The 15,554-nt window shown below is 71.4% G+C and overlaps 2 protein-coding genes across 2 annotated transcripts; both read left to right on the top strand.

The window, feature by feature from the left end:
• AURANDRAFT_64547 (hypothetical protein) lies at positions 1-3,471 on the top strand (the record flags this gene model as incomplete). Its single annotated transcript, XM_009039106.1, has 1 exon — positions 1-3,471. One exon carries the CDS (start codon positions 1-3, stop codon positions 3,469-3,471), a length of 3,471 nt encoding a protein of 1,156 aa, XP_009037354.1.
• Positions 3,472-5,948: 2,477 nt separating this feature from the next.
• On the top strand, positions 5,949-15,427 carry AURANDRAFT_64546 (hypothetical protein; the record flags this gene model as incomplete). The annotated part of the gene is made up of 4 exons (XM_009039107.1): positions 5,949-6,854; positions 6,914-7,717; positions 8,898-13,768; positions 13,804-15,427. The coding sequence occupies 4 exons, from the start codon at positions 5,949-5,951 to the stop codon at positions 15,425-15,427; spliced, it is 8,205 nt and encodes a 2,734-aa protein (XP_009037355.1).
• Between the last annotated feature and the right edge of the window lie 127 nt (positions 15,428-15,554).

Raw genomic sequence — 15,554 nt, 5'->3', positions numbered from 1 at the left:
ATGAACGCCGATGACCAGCAGCTCGAGGCCGTGCTCGTGGCCCTGACGGCCCCGGACACGAGCCGCATCAAGCAGGCCGAGGACGCGCTGAAGCCCGTGCTCAAGAAGAGCGCCTGCGTGGGCGCGCTCATGACGCAGGTGGCGTCGTCGGGCAACGTCGCCGTGCGCCAGATCGCGGCCGTCATCCTCCGCAAGAAGATCGTCAAGCTCTGGAAGAAGCTCAAGAAGAGCGCCCAGACCCGCGTCAAGGCCGCGATCCTCGAGCGCCTCGGGAGCGAGCCGGAACGCGCCGTCCGCAAGTCCGTCGCGGCGCTCGCGTCCGCGCTGGCCAAGGTTTTGGTGCCCCACAACAAGTGGCCCGAGCTCCTCGCCTTCATCTCCCAGTGCGCGACGGCGGCGACGAGCCCCCAGCACCGCGAGCTCGCGTATTTGCTCCTCCTCCAGCTGTCCGAGACCGTCGCGACGTCGCTGAGTTCGCAGCTCGGCCAGCTCGCCCAGCTCTTCCGCGCGGCGCTCGGCGACGAGGAGCGCGCCGTGTCCGTCATGGCCCTGCGCGCCTGCTGCGCCTTCGTGTCGACGCTGTCCACGGACGACGACGCGATGCTCTTTCGGGATTTGGTGCCGCCGATGGTCGTCGTCGCGCGGTCCGCGGCGCAGCAGCGCGACGACGCCGTGCTCGTCCAGTTCTTCGACGCCTTTGCCGAATTGGCGCAGACGCCCGTGCCCGTGCTGGCGCCCCACGTGGGCGACGTCGTGCCGCTGCTCCTCGACGTCATGCGCGCGGGCGACGACGACCTCGAGCGCGCGACGCGCGACGGCGCCGCGTCCGTCATCGGCGCGCTCGCGGAGTGGAAGCCCAAGCTCCTGGGCAAGGTCGGCCTCGTGCCGACGATCGTCCAGACCTGCGTGGGCATCATGGTCACCGCGGACGCGTCCGCGCGCGAGGGCGGCGGCGCGGGCGCGCTCTTCGTGTCGACGCCGCTCCAGCGCCTGCGCCAGGAGGAGGCGGCGCTGGCCAAGGCGGCGAAGATCGCCGCGGGCCAGGTCGTGCTCGGCGGCGACGACGACGACGACGAGGCCTACGAGGGGCCGTCGTCCCAGGAGGTCGCGCAGACGACCTTGGACCAGATCGCGCTCCACGTGCCTTTGAAGTGGTCGCTCGAGCCGACGCTGGGCCTGGCCATGCAGTGCCTCGAGGACGCGAACCCGTCGACGCGGCGCGCGGGCGCCGCGGCCGTGGGCGTCGTCGCCGAGGGCTTCCAGGACGCGCTGCGGGAGCACCACCTCGGCGAGGTGCTCCAGCGGCTCGCGAACGCCGCGGCGGCGAACTCGGAGCCGGCGACGCGCGAGTGCCTCTGCTTCGCCTACGGCCAGCTCGCGGAGCACTGCCAGCCGGAGATCGTGGGCCACGCGGCGGCCGTCGTGCCCGTCGTCTTCGAGTTCCTCAACGACGCGCGCGCCGCGGTCGTCGGCACGTCGTGCTACGTGCTCGAGATGTTCTGCGAGTCGATGGACGCGTCGCAGCTGGGCCAGCTCCTCGAGCCGCTCATGGCGCGGCTGCTGCCGCTGCTGGGGCACCAACTATTGGGCATCCGCGAGATGGCCGCGGCGGCCGTGGGGTCCGCGGCCATCGCCGCGGCCGACGGCTTCGGGCCCTACCTCGACGTCGCCGCGCCGCCGCTCGCGGCCATGTGCGAGCTCGGCGAGGAGCGGGCCTGGGAGCTGCGCGGGCGCTCCCTGGAGGCGCTGGGCCACGTCGCCCTGGCCGTGGGCGCCGCGCGCTTCGCGCCCTACCGCGACCGCGCGCTCGCCGCGGCCGCGCAGAATTTGGAGCTCGATTCGACGGAGCTCGCGGAGTATTCGTACGGCTTCTTCGCGAACGCGGCCAAGGTCATGCGCGGCGACTTCGGCCCGCTCCTGCCCCAGCTGGTCCCCCACCTGCTCGACGTCGTCGCGCGCAAGGACGGCGCGTCGCTGGACTTCGCGGACGACGACGAGGACGACGAGGGCGGCGGGGGCTTCGACGCCGCGTTCCTCGAGGACGGCGACGACGACGACGAGGAGCCGCGGGAGCCCGGCGACGCCGACGAGTGGGAGGACGACGTCGAGGACGAGGAGAGCGACGACGACCTGGCGGGCCACGCGGTCATGACCGTGCGCACGGCGATGATGAACGTGAAGCGCGCGGCGATCGTCGCGCTCGGCAACGTCGCCGAGTACACGGAGGGCCACTTCGCGCCCCACCTCGACAAGTCGCTGGACGTGTTGCGGGTCATGGTCGACTACTTCCACCACGAGATCCGCGAGCGGAGCGCCATCGCGCTGCAGCAGTTGGCCCACGCGGCGTGCGTCGCGCACGGCGGGAGCGCGCGCGCGCTGCCCTACGCGCCGCGGACCGCGAACGACGACAAGGAGCCCGTGGCCATCGCCTGGGCCAAGGGCGACGGCGCGGCGTCCCTGCCGTCGCCCCAGCTCGCGACCTACGTCAACGCGTGCGTCGGCCTGCTCGCGCGCCTCCTCGCGGAGGACACGGCCAAGTCCGTCGTCGCGGTGTCCTGCGAGGCGCTCAACGAGCTCCTGGGCGACGTCGGGCCGGCGGCCCTGATCCCGGCGCTCCAGCCCATCGTCGAGGCGACGCTCCAGTTGGCGAACAAGCAGGCGCCCTGCCAGACGCTGCTGGGCGCGGACGACGACGTCATCGACGCGGTCGCGCGCGGCACGCACGAGGAGGGCGACGACGACGACGAGGACCACGACAACGTGCTCATGGACAACGTCGCGGATCTCTGCGGCGCCGTGGCCAAGGTCGGGGGCGGCCTCGTGGGCCACGGGACCGCGGACGCGGTGTTCCAGGCGTTCGCCAAGTACGCGCAGCCCGCGCGGGCCGCGTCGGACCGCGCGATGGCGCTGGGCTGCTTCGCGGAGCTCTGCGTCGAGCTGCCGCCGGACCTGGCGGCGGGCCGCCACTTCGCCCAGCTCTGGGGGCTCTTCTCGTCCGCGTGCGGCGACGCGCACTCGAACGTCGCGCGGAATGCGGCGTTCGGCGTCGGCGCGCTCTTCTCCGCCGCGGGGCCGGCCTTCGCGCGGCAGCACATCCCGGACGCGCTCCACGCCTTGTATCCCCTCGTGACCAAGGCCGACGGCGCGCCGCCGGAGCGCGCGGCCGCGGACCGCGCGGCCGCGGACAACGCCTTAGCGGCGATGTGCCGCATCGCGCAGGCGGATCTCGAGGCCGCGCCCGTGGACCAGGTGCTGGCCCTCGTGCTGCCGAAGCTGCCCCTCGCCGAGGACGCGGGCGAGAACGCGACGGTCATGCGGCTGCTGCTGGCCTTGGCGGCGGCGAACCACGCGGCGCTCGCGGCCTCGGCGCCGCGGGTCAAGGCCGCGCTCCAGGCGACGCTCGCCCAGGACAAGATCGACGACGCCGACATCGTCGCCCAGTGCACGGAGCTGCTGGCCAAGCTGGGCTAGCGGGGGTCGCGCGCGTAAATAAGCTATGAGAGAAGCCCGAGAATAGTCGGCGTCGGACTCGGACTCGGACGCGACGGGATCGGGGGCGCCCCACTTGCTGTGGCGGAACGCCGTCGGCAAAGGCCGCGGCGAGGCGGGCGGCGCGGCTCGACCGCATTGCCCGATCGCCCGCCTAGGACCTCCTGAGCAGTTCCGCCACCGCGAGCCCCGCCACGAGCGCCGACGTCGCCGCGCCCCACGCGGTCCGCGCGGGCTCGCCCTGGGCCGCGTGCGCCGCGCACGCGAGCGCGACGGCGTCGTCGCGCTGGCCCGCGAGCGCCGCGCGGCAGAGGCCGAGCGTCGCGGCCGCCGCGCGCGCGCGCGAGTCGAAGCAGACGCGCGCGACGACGGCCGCGACCTTGAGCGCCAGCGCGGCCGCGAGCGCGCGCCGCCGCTTCGACGGCGACGCGTAGGCCGCGGAGACCGCGAGCGCGAGGCCGGGAAACACGGGCCCGCAGTCGACGGCGTTGAGCCAGGGCGCGGAGACCGGCGCCGGCGCGAAGGCGCAGGGCGCCGCGAAGAGGCCGGCGGACGCGCCGCGGTACGCGTTCGAGCGGAGCCAGAACGACGAAACGACGAACGTGGACGCGAAGGACGCGTGGAGGAGGACCGCGGGGACGCGCGCGCGGCGCGCCACCAGGACCGCGAGCACGAGCACGACGACGGCGACCGCCACCGCTACGACGCCGAGCCGCGACGGCGCGGGCTCCTCGCAGGCGACGCCGCTCACGCGCGTCGCGCGCGCGCAGACGCTCTCCGTCGCGTCCGAGTCGACGTCTTCCACCGCCAACCCGTCGACGGGGATCGCCGCCGAGCCGACGACGTCGACGACGCGCTCGCAGTTGACGCACGTCGCCCGTTTCACCGAGAAGTTCGCGAGGACCGTCTCGGCGGCGTCCGCGGCGCGCTCGAAGGGGTCCTCGCCCGGGTAGGTCGTCGAGATCCACAGGAGCGCGTCCGAATTGACCGCCGTCGCGCCGTCGACGACGACGTTCGTCACGAAGCCGCCGCGGCCCGGCCGCGTCTTCACGTGCACGCCCGCCGGCCCGCCGCGGGCCCGCGCCGCGGGCGTCGCCGCCCAGCCGCCCGTCAAGAGCCGCAGCCAGAAGCCGGCGCCGGAGACGTCGTCGGCCGCGGCGCCGCCGACGGCCGCGTCGCCGAAGGTGCAGTTCTCGATCCGCACGTCGTCGACGCCGCCGCTCACCTCGGACCCGATGGACAGCCACTCGCTCCGGAGCCGCGAGTCGCGGACGACGACGCGCCGCGACGGCGCCGCGTGCGCGCGGCCCGCGGCGCCGAGGCCGCTCTTGATCGCGATGGCGTCGTCGCCGACGCGGACGTCGACCCCGTCCACGAGCACGTCCTCGGACGAGTCGATGTCGATGCCGTCCGTGTTCGCCCCCCAGGCGCGACGAAGCGTCTCGTGGCGAGGGGCGAGAATTCTGACGTCCTCGACCACGACTTCTTTCGAGTCGACGATATGGAGGGTCCAGAAGGGCGAATCGACCAACAACACGCCCCGGACCGCGCCGCGCCTGACGTTCGAGAACTCCACGAGCCGCGGCCGGCCCAGGGCGTAGCCGAGGTTCGCGTAGCGCCGCTCCGGGCTCGCATCCGACGAACAGCGCCAGCCGCGGGACACGTCGCCGTTGACCTTCGACAGCGCCGCCAACGCCCACGGGTGCGCGCCGACGCGCTGCGCCGCGGCGTAGGCGAAGCCGCACAGAAACCTCCGCCACCAGTCCGCGCCGCGGCCGTCGATGACGGACGTCGGCCCCTCGCCCGAGATCGCGACGTCCGTCGCGTCGAAGGCGCCCACGAAGGGCGCGTGCTGCGACCGCCGCCGCGTCACCGCGGGCGGCCAGGGCACGCAGCACTGGTCCCGCGTCTCGCCGTAGCCCGGCGCCGCCGTCACTTCGGGCCAGTGGTAGCGCCAGGTCTTCCAGTCGAAACCGATTCCGCGCAGCGTCGCGTTCGCGGCGAGGTGCAGTCGCGAGCCGCCCGACAGGTTGAACGCGCCGGAAACGAAGACGCCGGCGGGCACGCGGACGGTGCAGCGCGGACCGCCGGTGCTCGCGGCGGGCGGGCTCGCGGCGCAGCAGCGCGCGGCCTCGCGCAGCGCGAAGGTGCTGTCCGTGGCGCCGTCGCCGACGGCGCCAAAGTCGGTGATGTCGCAGACGCGGGTGGCGGCAGCGCTCAGCAGCGCGAGCAGCAAGAGGCTGGTACCCATTTGTGAGATGCTGCGGCCACGCCAACGCTATGAAGCGATGCTGCGGCTACGCCAACGCTATGAAGCGGGCCGCAGCGCGCTCGATGAGGCCCGCGGCTACGCCAACGCTATGAAGCACGCCGCGACGCTCTCGATGAGGCTCGGCGTAAGCCAGACCTCTTTGCTTCATGGACGGTGCAATGCGCCTTCAAGTTGGTTTCGAGCAATTATGGCTGCCATCCTCGGCAAGGACGATGAGGAGCTCGTCGTGGCCGAGGAGTTTTCGCAGCTGAGCGTGGGTGATGGCTACGGCGGCATTCTCCCCGGAGCGGTATGTTACAAAGCGGAGTTCAGCCCACCCTGGTCCGAGACGGCGCGCGCAAGAAACTACAACTCCATGTGCGCCGAGCTGCCCGAAACCACGAAGAAATACCGCGTCTCCGCGAAGCACGGCGCGACGATGCGCAACGGCGTGTCCCTCAAGACGGAGCTCGCGCTGCAGGGCGCGCTCGGCCCCATCAAGCAGGGCGAGATCGTCCACGGCGACGACGAGGTCTGGAACGACCAGGGCGACCTCCGCGTCCACGTCATCGTGCCGAACACGTCGCTGGGCTGCGGCTACGTGACGGGCTGGGTGTCGTTTAAGACGCTCACGCCCTTGAACGACGACGGGACGCCCCTCCCGCGGCCGACGTTCTGGACGCACGAGCTCACCGTGCGACTCCAGGAGAACTTCGAGTGGGGCTACCGCCAGGCGTCGGTGCAGACGTTGATCCGAAAGATCAAGCAGGACGTCGACGACATGCGGGCCGAGAGCAAGAAGGCGGCCGAGGGCGGCGGCAAGGGCAAGAAGGTGCCGACGTTCCGCGAGTACGTCGACGCGCTCTGGATGAAGGTGCGGGGCCCCGCGCTGGCGAAGTGCGGCATGCCGGCGACGATGAAGGGCCTCAACGAGCAGCAGGCCATGGACCACTTCGCGTACGGCGAGGACGAGCGGACCTGGGGCATCATGGACGCGCACAACCGCATCGTCCAGCTCATGGCCGCCCAGGACCCGTCGAAGATCGTCCCCGCGAAGGACATGGTCGGCAAGCGCACGATGCTCACGGCCAAGGTCAACGAGCAGGGCGACATGGTCGTCGAGGGCGGCGAGTAAAGTTTCGGTAAAGAAGCCGTCCGGCGGTGCACGCGCAGCCCCCATCCGACGTCCATCGACTCCGCACGATGGTCAACCTGAAGGCGCTCGTCGCCGGCGCCGCCGGCCTCGTCGGGAACCTCCTGCCGCCGCGGGGCGAGGCGGGCCGGCTGCGGCGCGCGCTCAAGGCCAAGGACCTCAACGAGACCTACAGGGCCGAGCTCTCCGCCGAGCTCGCCGTCGTCCTCTTCGCCTGCGCGCCGGGCGAGAACGTGACCGCGAAGGCCTTCGCCGAGGGGCGGAAGCACGCGGAGCTCGCCATGGCCGGCGACCCCGAGTCCTGGGCCGCGTTTCGCGCCGAGCGCGCGCTGCACCTCGCGCTCGGCGACGCGGAGGAGAGCCTGCTCCCGTCGAGCCGGGTCCTCGACCGCGACGCGGACCGCGTGCGCGGCCTCACGGAGCACGCCCGCGCCATGCTCGTCGCCGCCTGCTCCAACGCCTGCGCGGCGCGCTACCTCGAGATGAAGCCCGAGGAGCAGTCGCGCGGCATGGAGACCGCGTCCGCGCGCCGCGCGGCCGCGCTGTGGCGCGTCATGGAGACGGGGCGCCTGCTGCGCAACGCGTCGGACGCGGACCCGGACGACGCCGACGCCGCGGCGGCGGCCGACGCCACGGCCCACTACGTCGAGCTCGACGCGTTCAAGGGGTCGACGACGAACGAGCTCATCGACCTCGCCAAGTGCCGGCCCTACGTCGGCACGACCATGGACGGCCGAGTCTGCCCCGCCGGGCGCAAGAAGAAGAAGAAGAAGGAGATCAAGCCCGTCGTCAACTACAACGACAAGAAGATCGGCCCGGGCGTCGTGAAGCGGGACTAAGGTATCCGGCCCTTCCGCTCGAGGCGCCTCGCGCGCCTCGCGCGCCGCCGCTCGTTGGCCTCGGCGCGCGCGGCCTCCAGCCCCCGGTCGCGCGCGGCGTCGAGGAACTGGCGCGTGCCGCCGCCGAAGATGTGGAACCGCTCCTCCGCCTCGAGGCCCGCGATCTCCGGCGCGTGGCGCCACGTCAGGTTCAGGCGGAACTCGCCGCCGCGCGCCGTCTCCACGCGCCCCAACGCCGCCGCCGCGAGCGCGGGCGGGCACGTGCCCGGAGTGATGTTGGTCACGGCGTGCATGACGCTCCTCGCGGGCCCGCCGAAGAGGATCGCGTCGCCCGAGTCGAGGCGCGCGACGACCGGCGCGTCCGAAGGGTTCGCCTTGAGGCTGAAGTCGCAGCTGCAGCCCAGGGACAGGCTCACGACGGGCGCGAGCGACGCGCCGTCCCATTTGCCGTCGTCGCGGTGCCAGCCGAGGCCACGCTCGAGGCGGGCGTACCACAGGAGCAGCACGTGCGTCGCCGCGGCGCCGCCGAGCGGGTCCGCGCGACCGTCCACGGCCCGCGCGGCGCGGCGCAGCGCCTCGCAGAGCGGGCCCGCGCGCGCGTCGACGCGGCCGACGGCGTCGTACGATCGCCCGCGGCCCTGGCGCGGCGCGTTCAGCCCGTCGCCGTCGAGCCAGCGCTTCCCGTCGACGCCGTAGGCGAGGCACCAGCGCAGCACGTCGAGCTGCGCGTCGGCGTCCAGGACGCCCTTGAGCAGCACGACGCCGGGCATGAGTACGCGTGCGTCGCAGTGGGGCGAGAGCGCGGGCTCGTCTGGATTTGTGCGTGGCGCTGCGCTCTGTTCTGCGGCGGAATGACTAGTATCGCTTGGCGCTGCGTTTTTTCGGCGCTTGCGCCGCACGAGGAAGAGCGCGACGAGCGATGCCAACACGCAGAGCGCTGGCAGCAGTGCTGCGCTGAGCTCGAGGGCGGCCATAAGCAGCTCGCCACTGAGCGCCGGCAGCATTGCTACACCGGGCTCGAAGCGGCCATAGCAGCTCGCTACACTGGAGGTCGGCCGTGCACCAGACGATGCAGCACCATCGCATCACGTAAAAAGCTGGGCTGCCCGGACGGTCTGGCGGCGCCCCGCGCTGCCGGGGCCGCCCGACCATGTTCTCCTTCGAGGCCGACCGGGACGACGAGTCCACGGAGAGCGGCAAGGAGCCGCCGCTGCTCGTCTGGGAGAACGCCTCGCTGACGCAGGAGGCCTACCCGACGCTCGTCAACTCGAGCGGTTTCGTGGAGAAGGGCGAGATCATGGCCGTGCTCGGCTCCCGCAGCGACACGGGCGCCTTCGTCGACCTGCTGAGCGGGCGGCCCGTCGCCGGCGAGGTCGCGGGCTACTTCGCGCTGGACGGGCGCACCGCGCGGCGCGAGAAGCTGCGCGACTCGTCGGCGACGGTGCCGTTCGGGATGGAGCTGCCCGCGCACCTCACGGTGCTCGAGGCGTCCTTCTTTCTCCTGCGATTGCGGGCCCCGGCGGACGTGGACAACTTCGAGGTCTCGGAGCGCTGCAAGTGGGCCCTCGAGGAGATGGAGCTCGAGGAGTGCGGCCCGCTCTTCGTCGGCGGCCGCGTCGACGACGGCAACCTGCACGTGCGCGGGCTCACGGCGGACCAGCGGCGGCGCCTGGCCATCGCGACGGCCATCTCGACGAAGCCGCGGCTGTTGTACCTGGAATACCCGACGTCGGGCCTCGACTGCAAGTCCGCGCTCGTGTTGATGAACCTCGTCAGCGAGGTCGCTCTGACGGCGCTCCAGGGCATGGCCGTCGTCGCGTCGCTCCACAAGCCGCGGCGCGGCGTCTGGCACCTCTTCGAGAGCTGCTACTTTTTGAGCGCGGGCCACGCCATGTACTTCGGGCACGTCGACGGCGCGGTGGCCTGGTTCCAGTCCATCGGCTACCTCGGCGGCGACGGCGCGGACGACGGCAACCCCTGCGACCTCATCCTGGACCTGATCACCATCGACTGCGACAAGGACCCGCGGAGCTACGGCACGTCGACCATGGTCTACCTCACGGACGTGGCCAACGCGAGCCGCGCGTTCCACAAGACGTGCGCGCCGACCGTCGCCGCCTTGGCGGCGAAGGCGCGGAGCGCGGGGCCGCCCAAGGACGACATTTTGCCGCCGCCGAACCGCGCGTCGCTCCGCGTCACCTTCTCCGCCGTCGCGTCGCGCATCCTGCGGTTCCACGTGCGCCACCCGGGCGCGCTCACCGCGCGCGCGACGCACGCGTGCATCGCGGTCTGCATCGGCGCGTTCCTCTTCGGCCACGACACGCCCGACGATTTGCTGCCCTGGGACACGGTGTCCTACGCCGACCACGCGTCCACCAAGCTGTCCTACGAGCGCGTCACGTCCTACACGCACGCCTGCGTCGTCTGGGTCATCACGATCCTCATGGCGGAGCTCAGCGCCGTCACCGTCACGTTCCACGACCGGCTCCGCGCGTCGCGCGACATGGCCGACGGCTTGTACGGGCCCCGGGTCTACTTCGTCGCCGCGGCCGCCGTCGAGATCCTGTCGGGCTTCGGGCTCTACTACCCCATGTCGCTCCTCTTCGCCTGGGCGACGGGCCTCGAGCGCGTCTTCCACTTTGCGCGCGTCATGGCGACGATGGGCTGCTTCTTCAAGGTCGGCCTGCTGAGCGCCTGCTGCGTCGCGGCGCGCCTCGACCTCGCCGCCAACGCCGTCACGACGGCGGCGGTGGTCAGCGTCTGCTGCAGCAACGCGGTCATCCGGCGCCGCGACCTGCCGCGCGCGTTCAAGTGGATGCCCTACTTTAGCCTCCTGCGCCCGGCCCTGGCCATGCTCGTGCGCGAGGAGCTCGGCAGCGACGTCGTCGCCTACCTGGGCCTCGGGGACCTGGGCCTGCGGCGCGGCGAGCGCACGAACGACTTCACGGACTCGGTCACGCTCCAGTTCTTCTGCTTCGCGGCGCTCGCGCCGGGCTACTACTGGCTCGCGCGGACGACGCCCCGGGGCCCGCACCGGCGGGGCTACGTCAAGGCCGGGCCGGGCCTCGCCGACGACGACGGCGGCGACGACGGCCGGGGCGCGCCGGACGACGACGAGGCGCCGCTCCCGACCGGCGGCCTCGGCGGCGAGACCGTGTCGCCGCGCGAGGTCCAGATCGAGCGCATCCTCGCGGCCTACGAGGCGGCGCTCCTGCGCCACGACGTCGGCTACGGCGAGATCGAGGCGCTGCGCCTGCGCACGGGCGTCGTCCAGGACGAGAGCGAGGGCGTCGTGTCGCCCGCGCACACGACGCCGTTCGCGTCGCTGCCCAAGGTCGCCGCGCGCAAGAGCTCGACGCCCTACGACCCGCAGAAGACGACGCACCGGCGCAAGATCTCGCGGCTCATGAACCAGGCGGCGTCGAAGAGCGTCGACGACCACGTCCAGGCGCTCGCGGACTTTGCGCGGACGTACGCGCGGAGCGACCACCTGCCGGTGGAGGTGCGCTACCGCGAGGTCAACTACTACGCCATGGTCGACACGACGCGGCCCAAGGTCGAGAACGTCGTCAACGTGACGCCCCTGGGCGTGCTCCTGTCGCGCATGATGCACGAGGGCGAGACGTCGAAGCACGTCGACATCCTCAAGGGCGTGAGCGGCGCGATCAGGCCGGGCACGCTGACCCTGGTGCTGGGCAAGCCCGGCGCGGGGAAGACGTCCTTCCTCAAGATGCTCTGCGGCATGCTCAAGTCGAGCGCGGCGCGCGACCTCACGTTCGAGGGCGACTGCTTCTACAACGGCGAGCCGCTCAGCGACCCCAAGGGGCGCTTCGTCCCCTCCAAGGTCGCGGCCTACATCGACCAGATCGACCTGCACAGCGCGTCCCTCACGGTCGAGGACACGCTCGAGTTCGCCTACGAGACCCTCGGCGCGGGCGAGGCGAGCGGCGGCGCGCGCGAGGACCTCGCCGCGAGCCTGCGGGGCGTCGACGCGACGGAGGTCAAGGACTTCATCAAGTACCAGAAGGAGGGCAAGATGAAGCTCCACACGGTGCTGGGCATCCTCGGGCTCGCGCACGTCAAGGGCACGATCGTCGGCAACGCGACGACGCGCGGCATCAGCGGCGGCCAGCGGCGCCGCGTGTCCGTCGGCGAGATTCTGATGGGCAAGGCGCGGGTTTTGTGTGGGGACTCGATAACGACCGGTCTGGACAGCCAGACGGCGCACGAGATCGTCAAGGCCTTCAAGTGCTTCGCGCGGGACCTCAAGACGACGTGCGTGCTGTCGCTGCTCCAGCCGCCGCCCGAGGTCTTCCTCCAGTTCGACAGCGTGTGTCTCCTGGACGCGGGCCGCGTCATCTACCACGGCCCGACGCAGGGCATCTTGGACCACTTCGCGTCCATCGGCTTCCGGCCGCCCGCGCGCAAGGACGCGGCGGACTTCCTCATCGAGGTGAGCTCGCCCGCGGGCTACGCGTTCTACGAGGGCTACGCGACGCCGCCGGCGTCGGCCGACGCCTTCGCGGCGCTCTTCCGCCAGACGGAGTGGCACGCCCAGACCGTCGACGCCCTCGACTCGCCGAACGCGTACGCGCTCGGCGACGACCAGTGGCCCGCGTACTTCCGCATCGAGTTCACGAAGCCGCTGGGCTGGTACGCCTACTGGATTTTACGAAGGCGCGCCTTCGAGATCGCCAAGGACACGACCTTCGTCAAGGTCAAGTGCTTCCAGGCGCTGGCCATGGGGCTCGCGACGGGCCTGCTGTTCCGCGATCTCGGCTACGAGGACTTCACGAGCAAGATGGGCCTGCTCTTCGCCGTGCTGATGTACCTGGGCGTCACGGGCCTCGCCTACATGCCCGAGCTGCTGGAGCGGCGCGACGTCTTCTACAAGATGCGCGACCAGTCCTTCTTTCCTACTTTAGCTTTCACGCTCGCGAACGTCGCCGTCGACCTGCCCATCGCGGTCATCGAGTCGGCGATCTTCACGAACGTCGCCTACTGGTTCACGGGCCTGGGCTCCCAGGGCTACCCCCTCTTCTTCGCCATCTGCCTCACGCTGTCCGTGTCCATGGCGTCGATCTTCGCGCTGATCGCGTCCGTCGCGCCGAACGAGGACGTCGCGAACCCCATGGCCGGCGCGTTGATCGTCTGCTTCGTGCTCTTCTCCGGGTTCATCGTCCAGCGGCCCAACATCCCCTGGTTCTGGAAGTGGCTCTACTGGATGTCGCCCATCGCCCACGGCATCCGCGCGGCCGCGATCAACGAGTTCGGAAGCGAACGCTACGCGAGCTGCAAGTTCCAGACGGCCGTGGCGCCCTTCTGGTACTTCGACTGGGAGGCCTTCCGGTGGCGGCTCTACGCCGACGGCTGCGCCTTCGCCGACAGCGACGGCCACCTGTTCCTGAAGATGTACGAGTTCCAGACGGACCGGGCGTGGATCGGCGGCGCGTTCGTCGTCTTCGGCGCGTACTTCGCCGCGGGCATGGTCTTCCAGACCGTCGCGCTGTCCGTCGTGCGCGTGGGCGCGGGACCGACGTCCGGCGACGGCGAGGAGCCCGAGCCCCTGGAGCGCCACCCGTCGCGCGTGCACAGCCTCAAGCCCGCGGAGGCGACGCCCGTCGACGACGTCGCGGATCCGTTCCTGCTCCCGCCGGAGAAGGCGCCGCCGGCGCCGCTCCGGGTCGAGAGCGACGACGACTGCTCGCCGCGCCACGACGCGGCGCCGCCGGGCACGCCGCGGCGGCGCTACAGCGAGAAGAAGCTCGCGAAGACCGCGAGCCGGCGGAGCGAGCGGAAGCAGTCCGCGTTTTCCGCGGCGAACGCGGGCGACATCGACGCGTCGGGCGACGTTCCCTACGAGCCCATGTCCGTGGCCTTCCGCGACCTGCACTACTTCGTCGACGTGCCGTCGAAGAAGGGCGGCGGCCAGCCGGAGCACCTGGAACTGCTCGCGGGCGTCACGGGCTTCGCGACGCCGGGGACGATGACGGCGCTCATGGGCTCCTCCGGCGCGGGCAAGACGACGCTCTCGACGTCGTGGCGGGCCGGAAGACGGGCGGGTCGCTCAGCGGCATGATCACGGTCAACGGCCACGCGAAGAAGCAGGACACGTTCGCGCGCGTCTCCGGCTACGTCGAGCAGCTCGACGTGCACTCGCCGGGCCCCACCGTGGCCGAGGCCGTGGCGTTCTCCGCCGCGCTGCGCCTGAACCCGAGCGCCGACGAGAAGCGCAAGCCCTTTTGCGCGAACATTCTGCGAATTCTGGAATTGGCGCCCATCGCGGACAACCAGGTCGGCACGCTCGGCAAGCCCGGCGGTTTGAGCTTCGAGCAGCGCAAGCGCCTGACCATCGCCGTCGAGCTCGCGGCGAACCCGGCCATCTTCTTCTTGGACGAGCCGACGTCGGGTCTGGACAGCCGCGCGGCGCTGGTGGTCATCCGCGCGGTGCGGCAGGTCGCGGTCACGGGCCGGAGCGTCATCTGCACGGTGCACCAGCCGTCCTACGCCCTATTCGCCCAGTTCGACCGCCTCCTCCTGCTCAAGAAGGGGGGCATGGTCGTCTACTTTGGCGGGCTCGGCGAGGACAGCGGCGATCTCGTCGCGTTCTTATCCCAGACCGCGGCGTCGCTCGGCCCGCGGGGGCCGGACCTCGACCCGCTGCGGCCGGGCGCGAACCCGGCGACGTGGATGCTCGGCGCCTGCACGGACGCCGTCGCCGAGGCCTACGCGGCGAGCGCTTTGCACGACGAGAACGTGCGGCTCTGCGAGACGTTGATGCGGCCCGCGGAGGGGTCGCTGCCCGTGTCCTTCCCGACGAAGTACGCCGTGAACATGAGCCGCCAGCGCGCGGTCCTCGTGCAGCGCATGATCATCAACTACTGGAGGGGCCCCGCGTACAACCTGAGCCGGGGCGCCGTGAGCTTCCTCATCTCGCTCCTCTTCGGCACGGTCTTCACGCAGGAGCGGCCCGACGCCATCAACACGTTCACGGGCGGCCTCGGCAGGATCGGTTTATTGTACATCAGCACGCTCTTCATGGGCATCATCTTCTTCGTGTCCGCGGTGCCCCAGATGATGGAGGAGCGGAAGGCGTACTACCGGGAGAAGCAGTCGAAGATGTACAGCACGCTGCCCTACACGGAGTCCTTCGGCGTCGCGGAGTTCCCCTACCTGCTCGGCTTCTCCCTGCTCCACACGGCGACGATGTGGGTCATGGTCGACTTCTACCCGGGCTGGGACAAATACGCGTGGTACTTCGCGATGTACTTCCTCTACGTGTCCGGCATGACCTTCCTGGCCCAGTTCCTCGTGGCGGCCATGCCGTCCCAGGAGGCGGCGACGAGCCTGGGCACGGCGTTCCTCTCCGTCTGCAGCATCGTCGCGGGCTTCGCGATCTCGCCGACGAAGATCCCGTGGTACTTCAAGCCGCTCTACCACGTCGCGACGATCCACTACGCGCTCGAGGGCATGGTCGTCACCCAGTTCCACGACAGCCACGTGCGCATCTCCGATTTGCCGGGCTGGCCCACGGACAAGCGCTACTACGCGTCCCACTGGACGGAGTCGAAGTTCGGCGGCGCGTTCTGCTACTCGCACCGGTGGTTCGACGTCGCCGCGCTCGTCGCCTTCATGATCGTCTTCCGCATCGGCACGCTCATCTGCCTCGCGCGCGTCGAGTACACGACGAGGTAACGCCTTTCTCTTAAAGAGCCTAGGGCGCGGACTCCGCGGACCGCGGCGGCGCCTCGGCCGCGCGCGCCGCGGCGGGCCGCTCCGACGCGAAGGCCGGCGGCGCGGAGCGGCTCGACGACTCGCGCGG

Source organism: Aureococcus anophagefferens, assembly GCF_000186865.1.
Source record: "Aureococcus anophagefferens unplaced genomic scaffold AURANscaffold_10, whole genome shotgun sequence".
Taxonomy (NCBI): Eukaryota; class Pelagophyceae; order Pelagomonadales; family Pelagomonadaceae; genus Aureococcus; species Aureococcus anophagefferens.
Note: the sequence above shows the minus strand (reverse complement) of the source record. Positions and strands in the feature narration are given on the sequence as shown.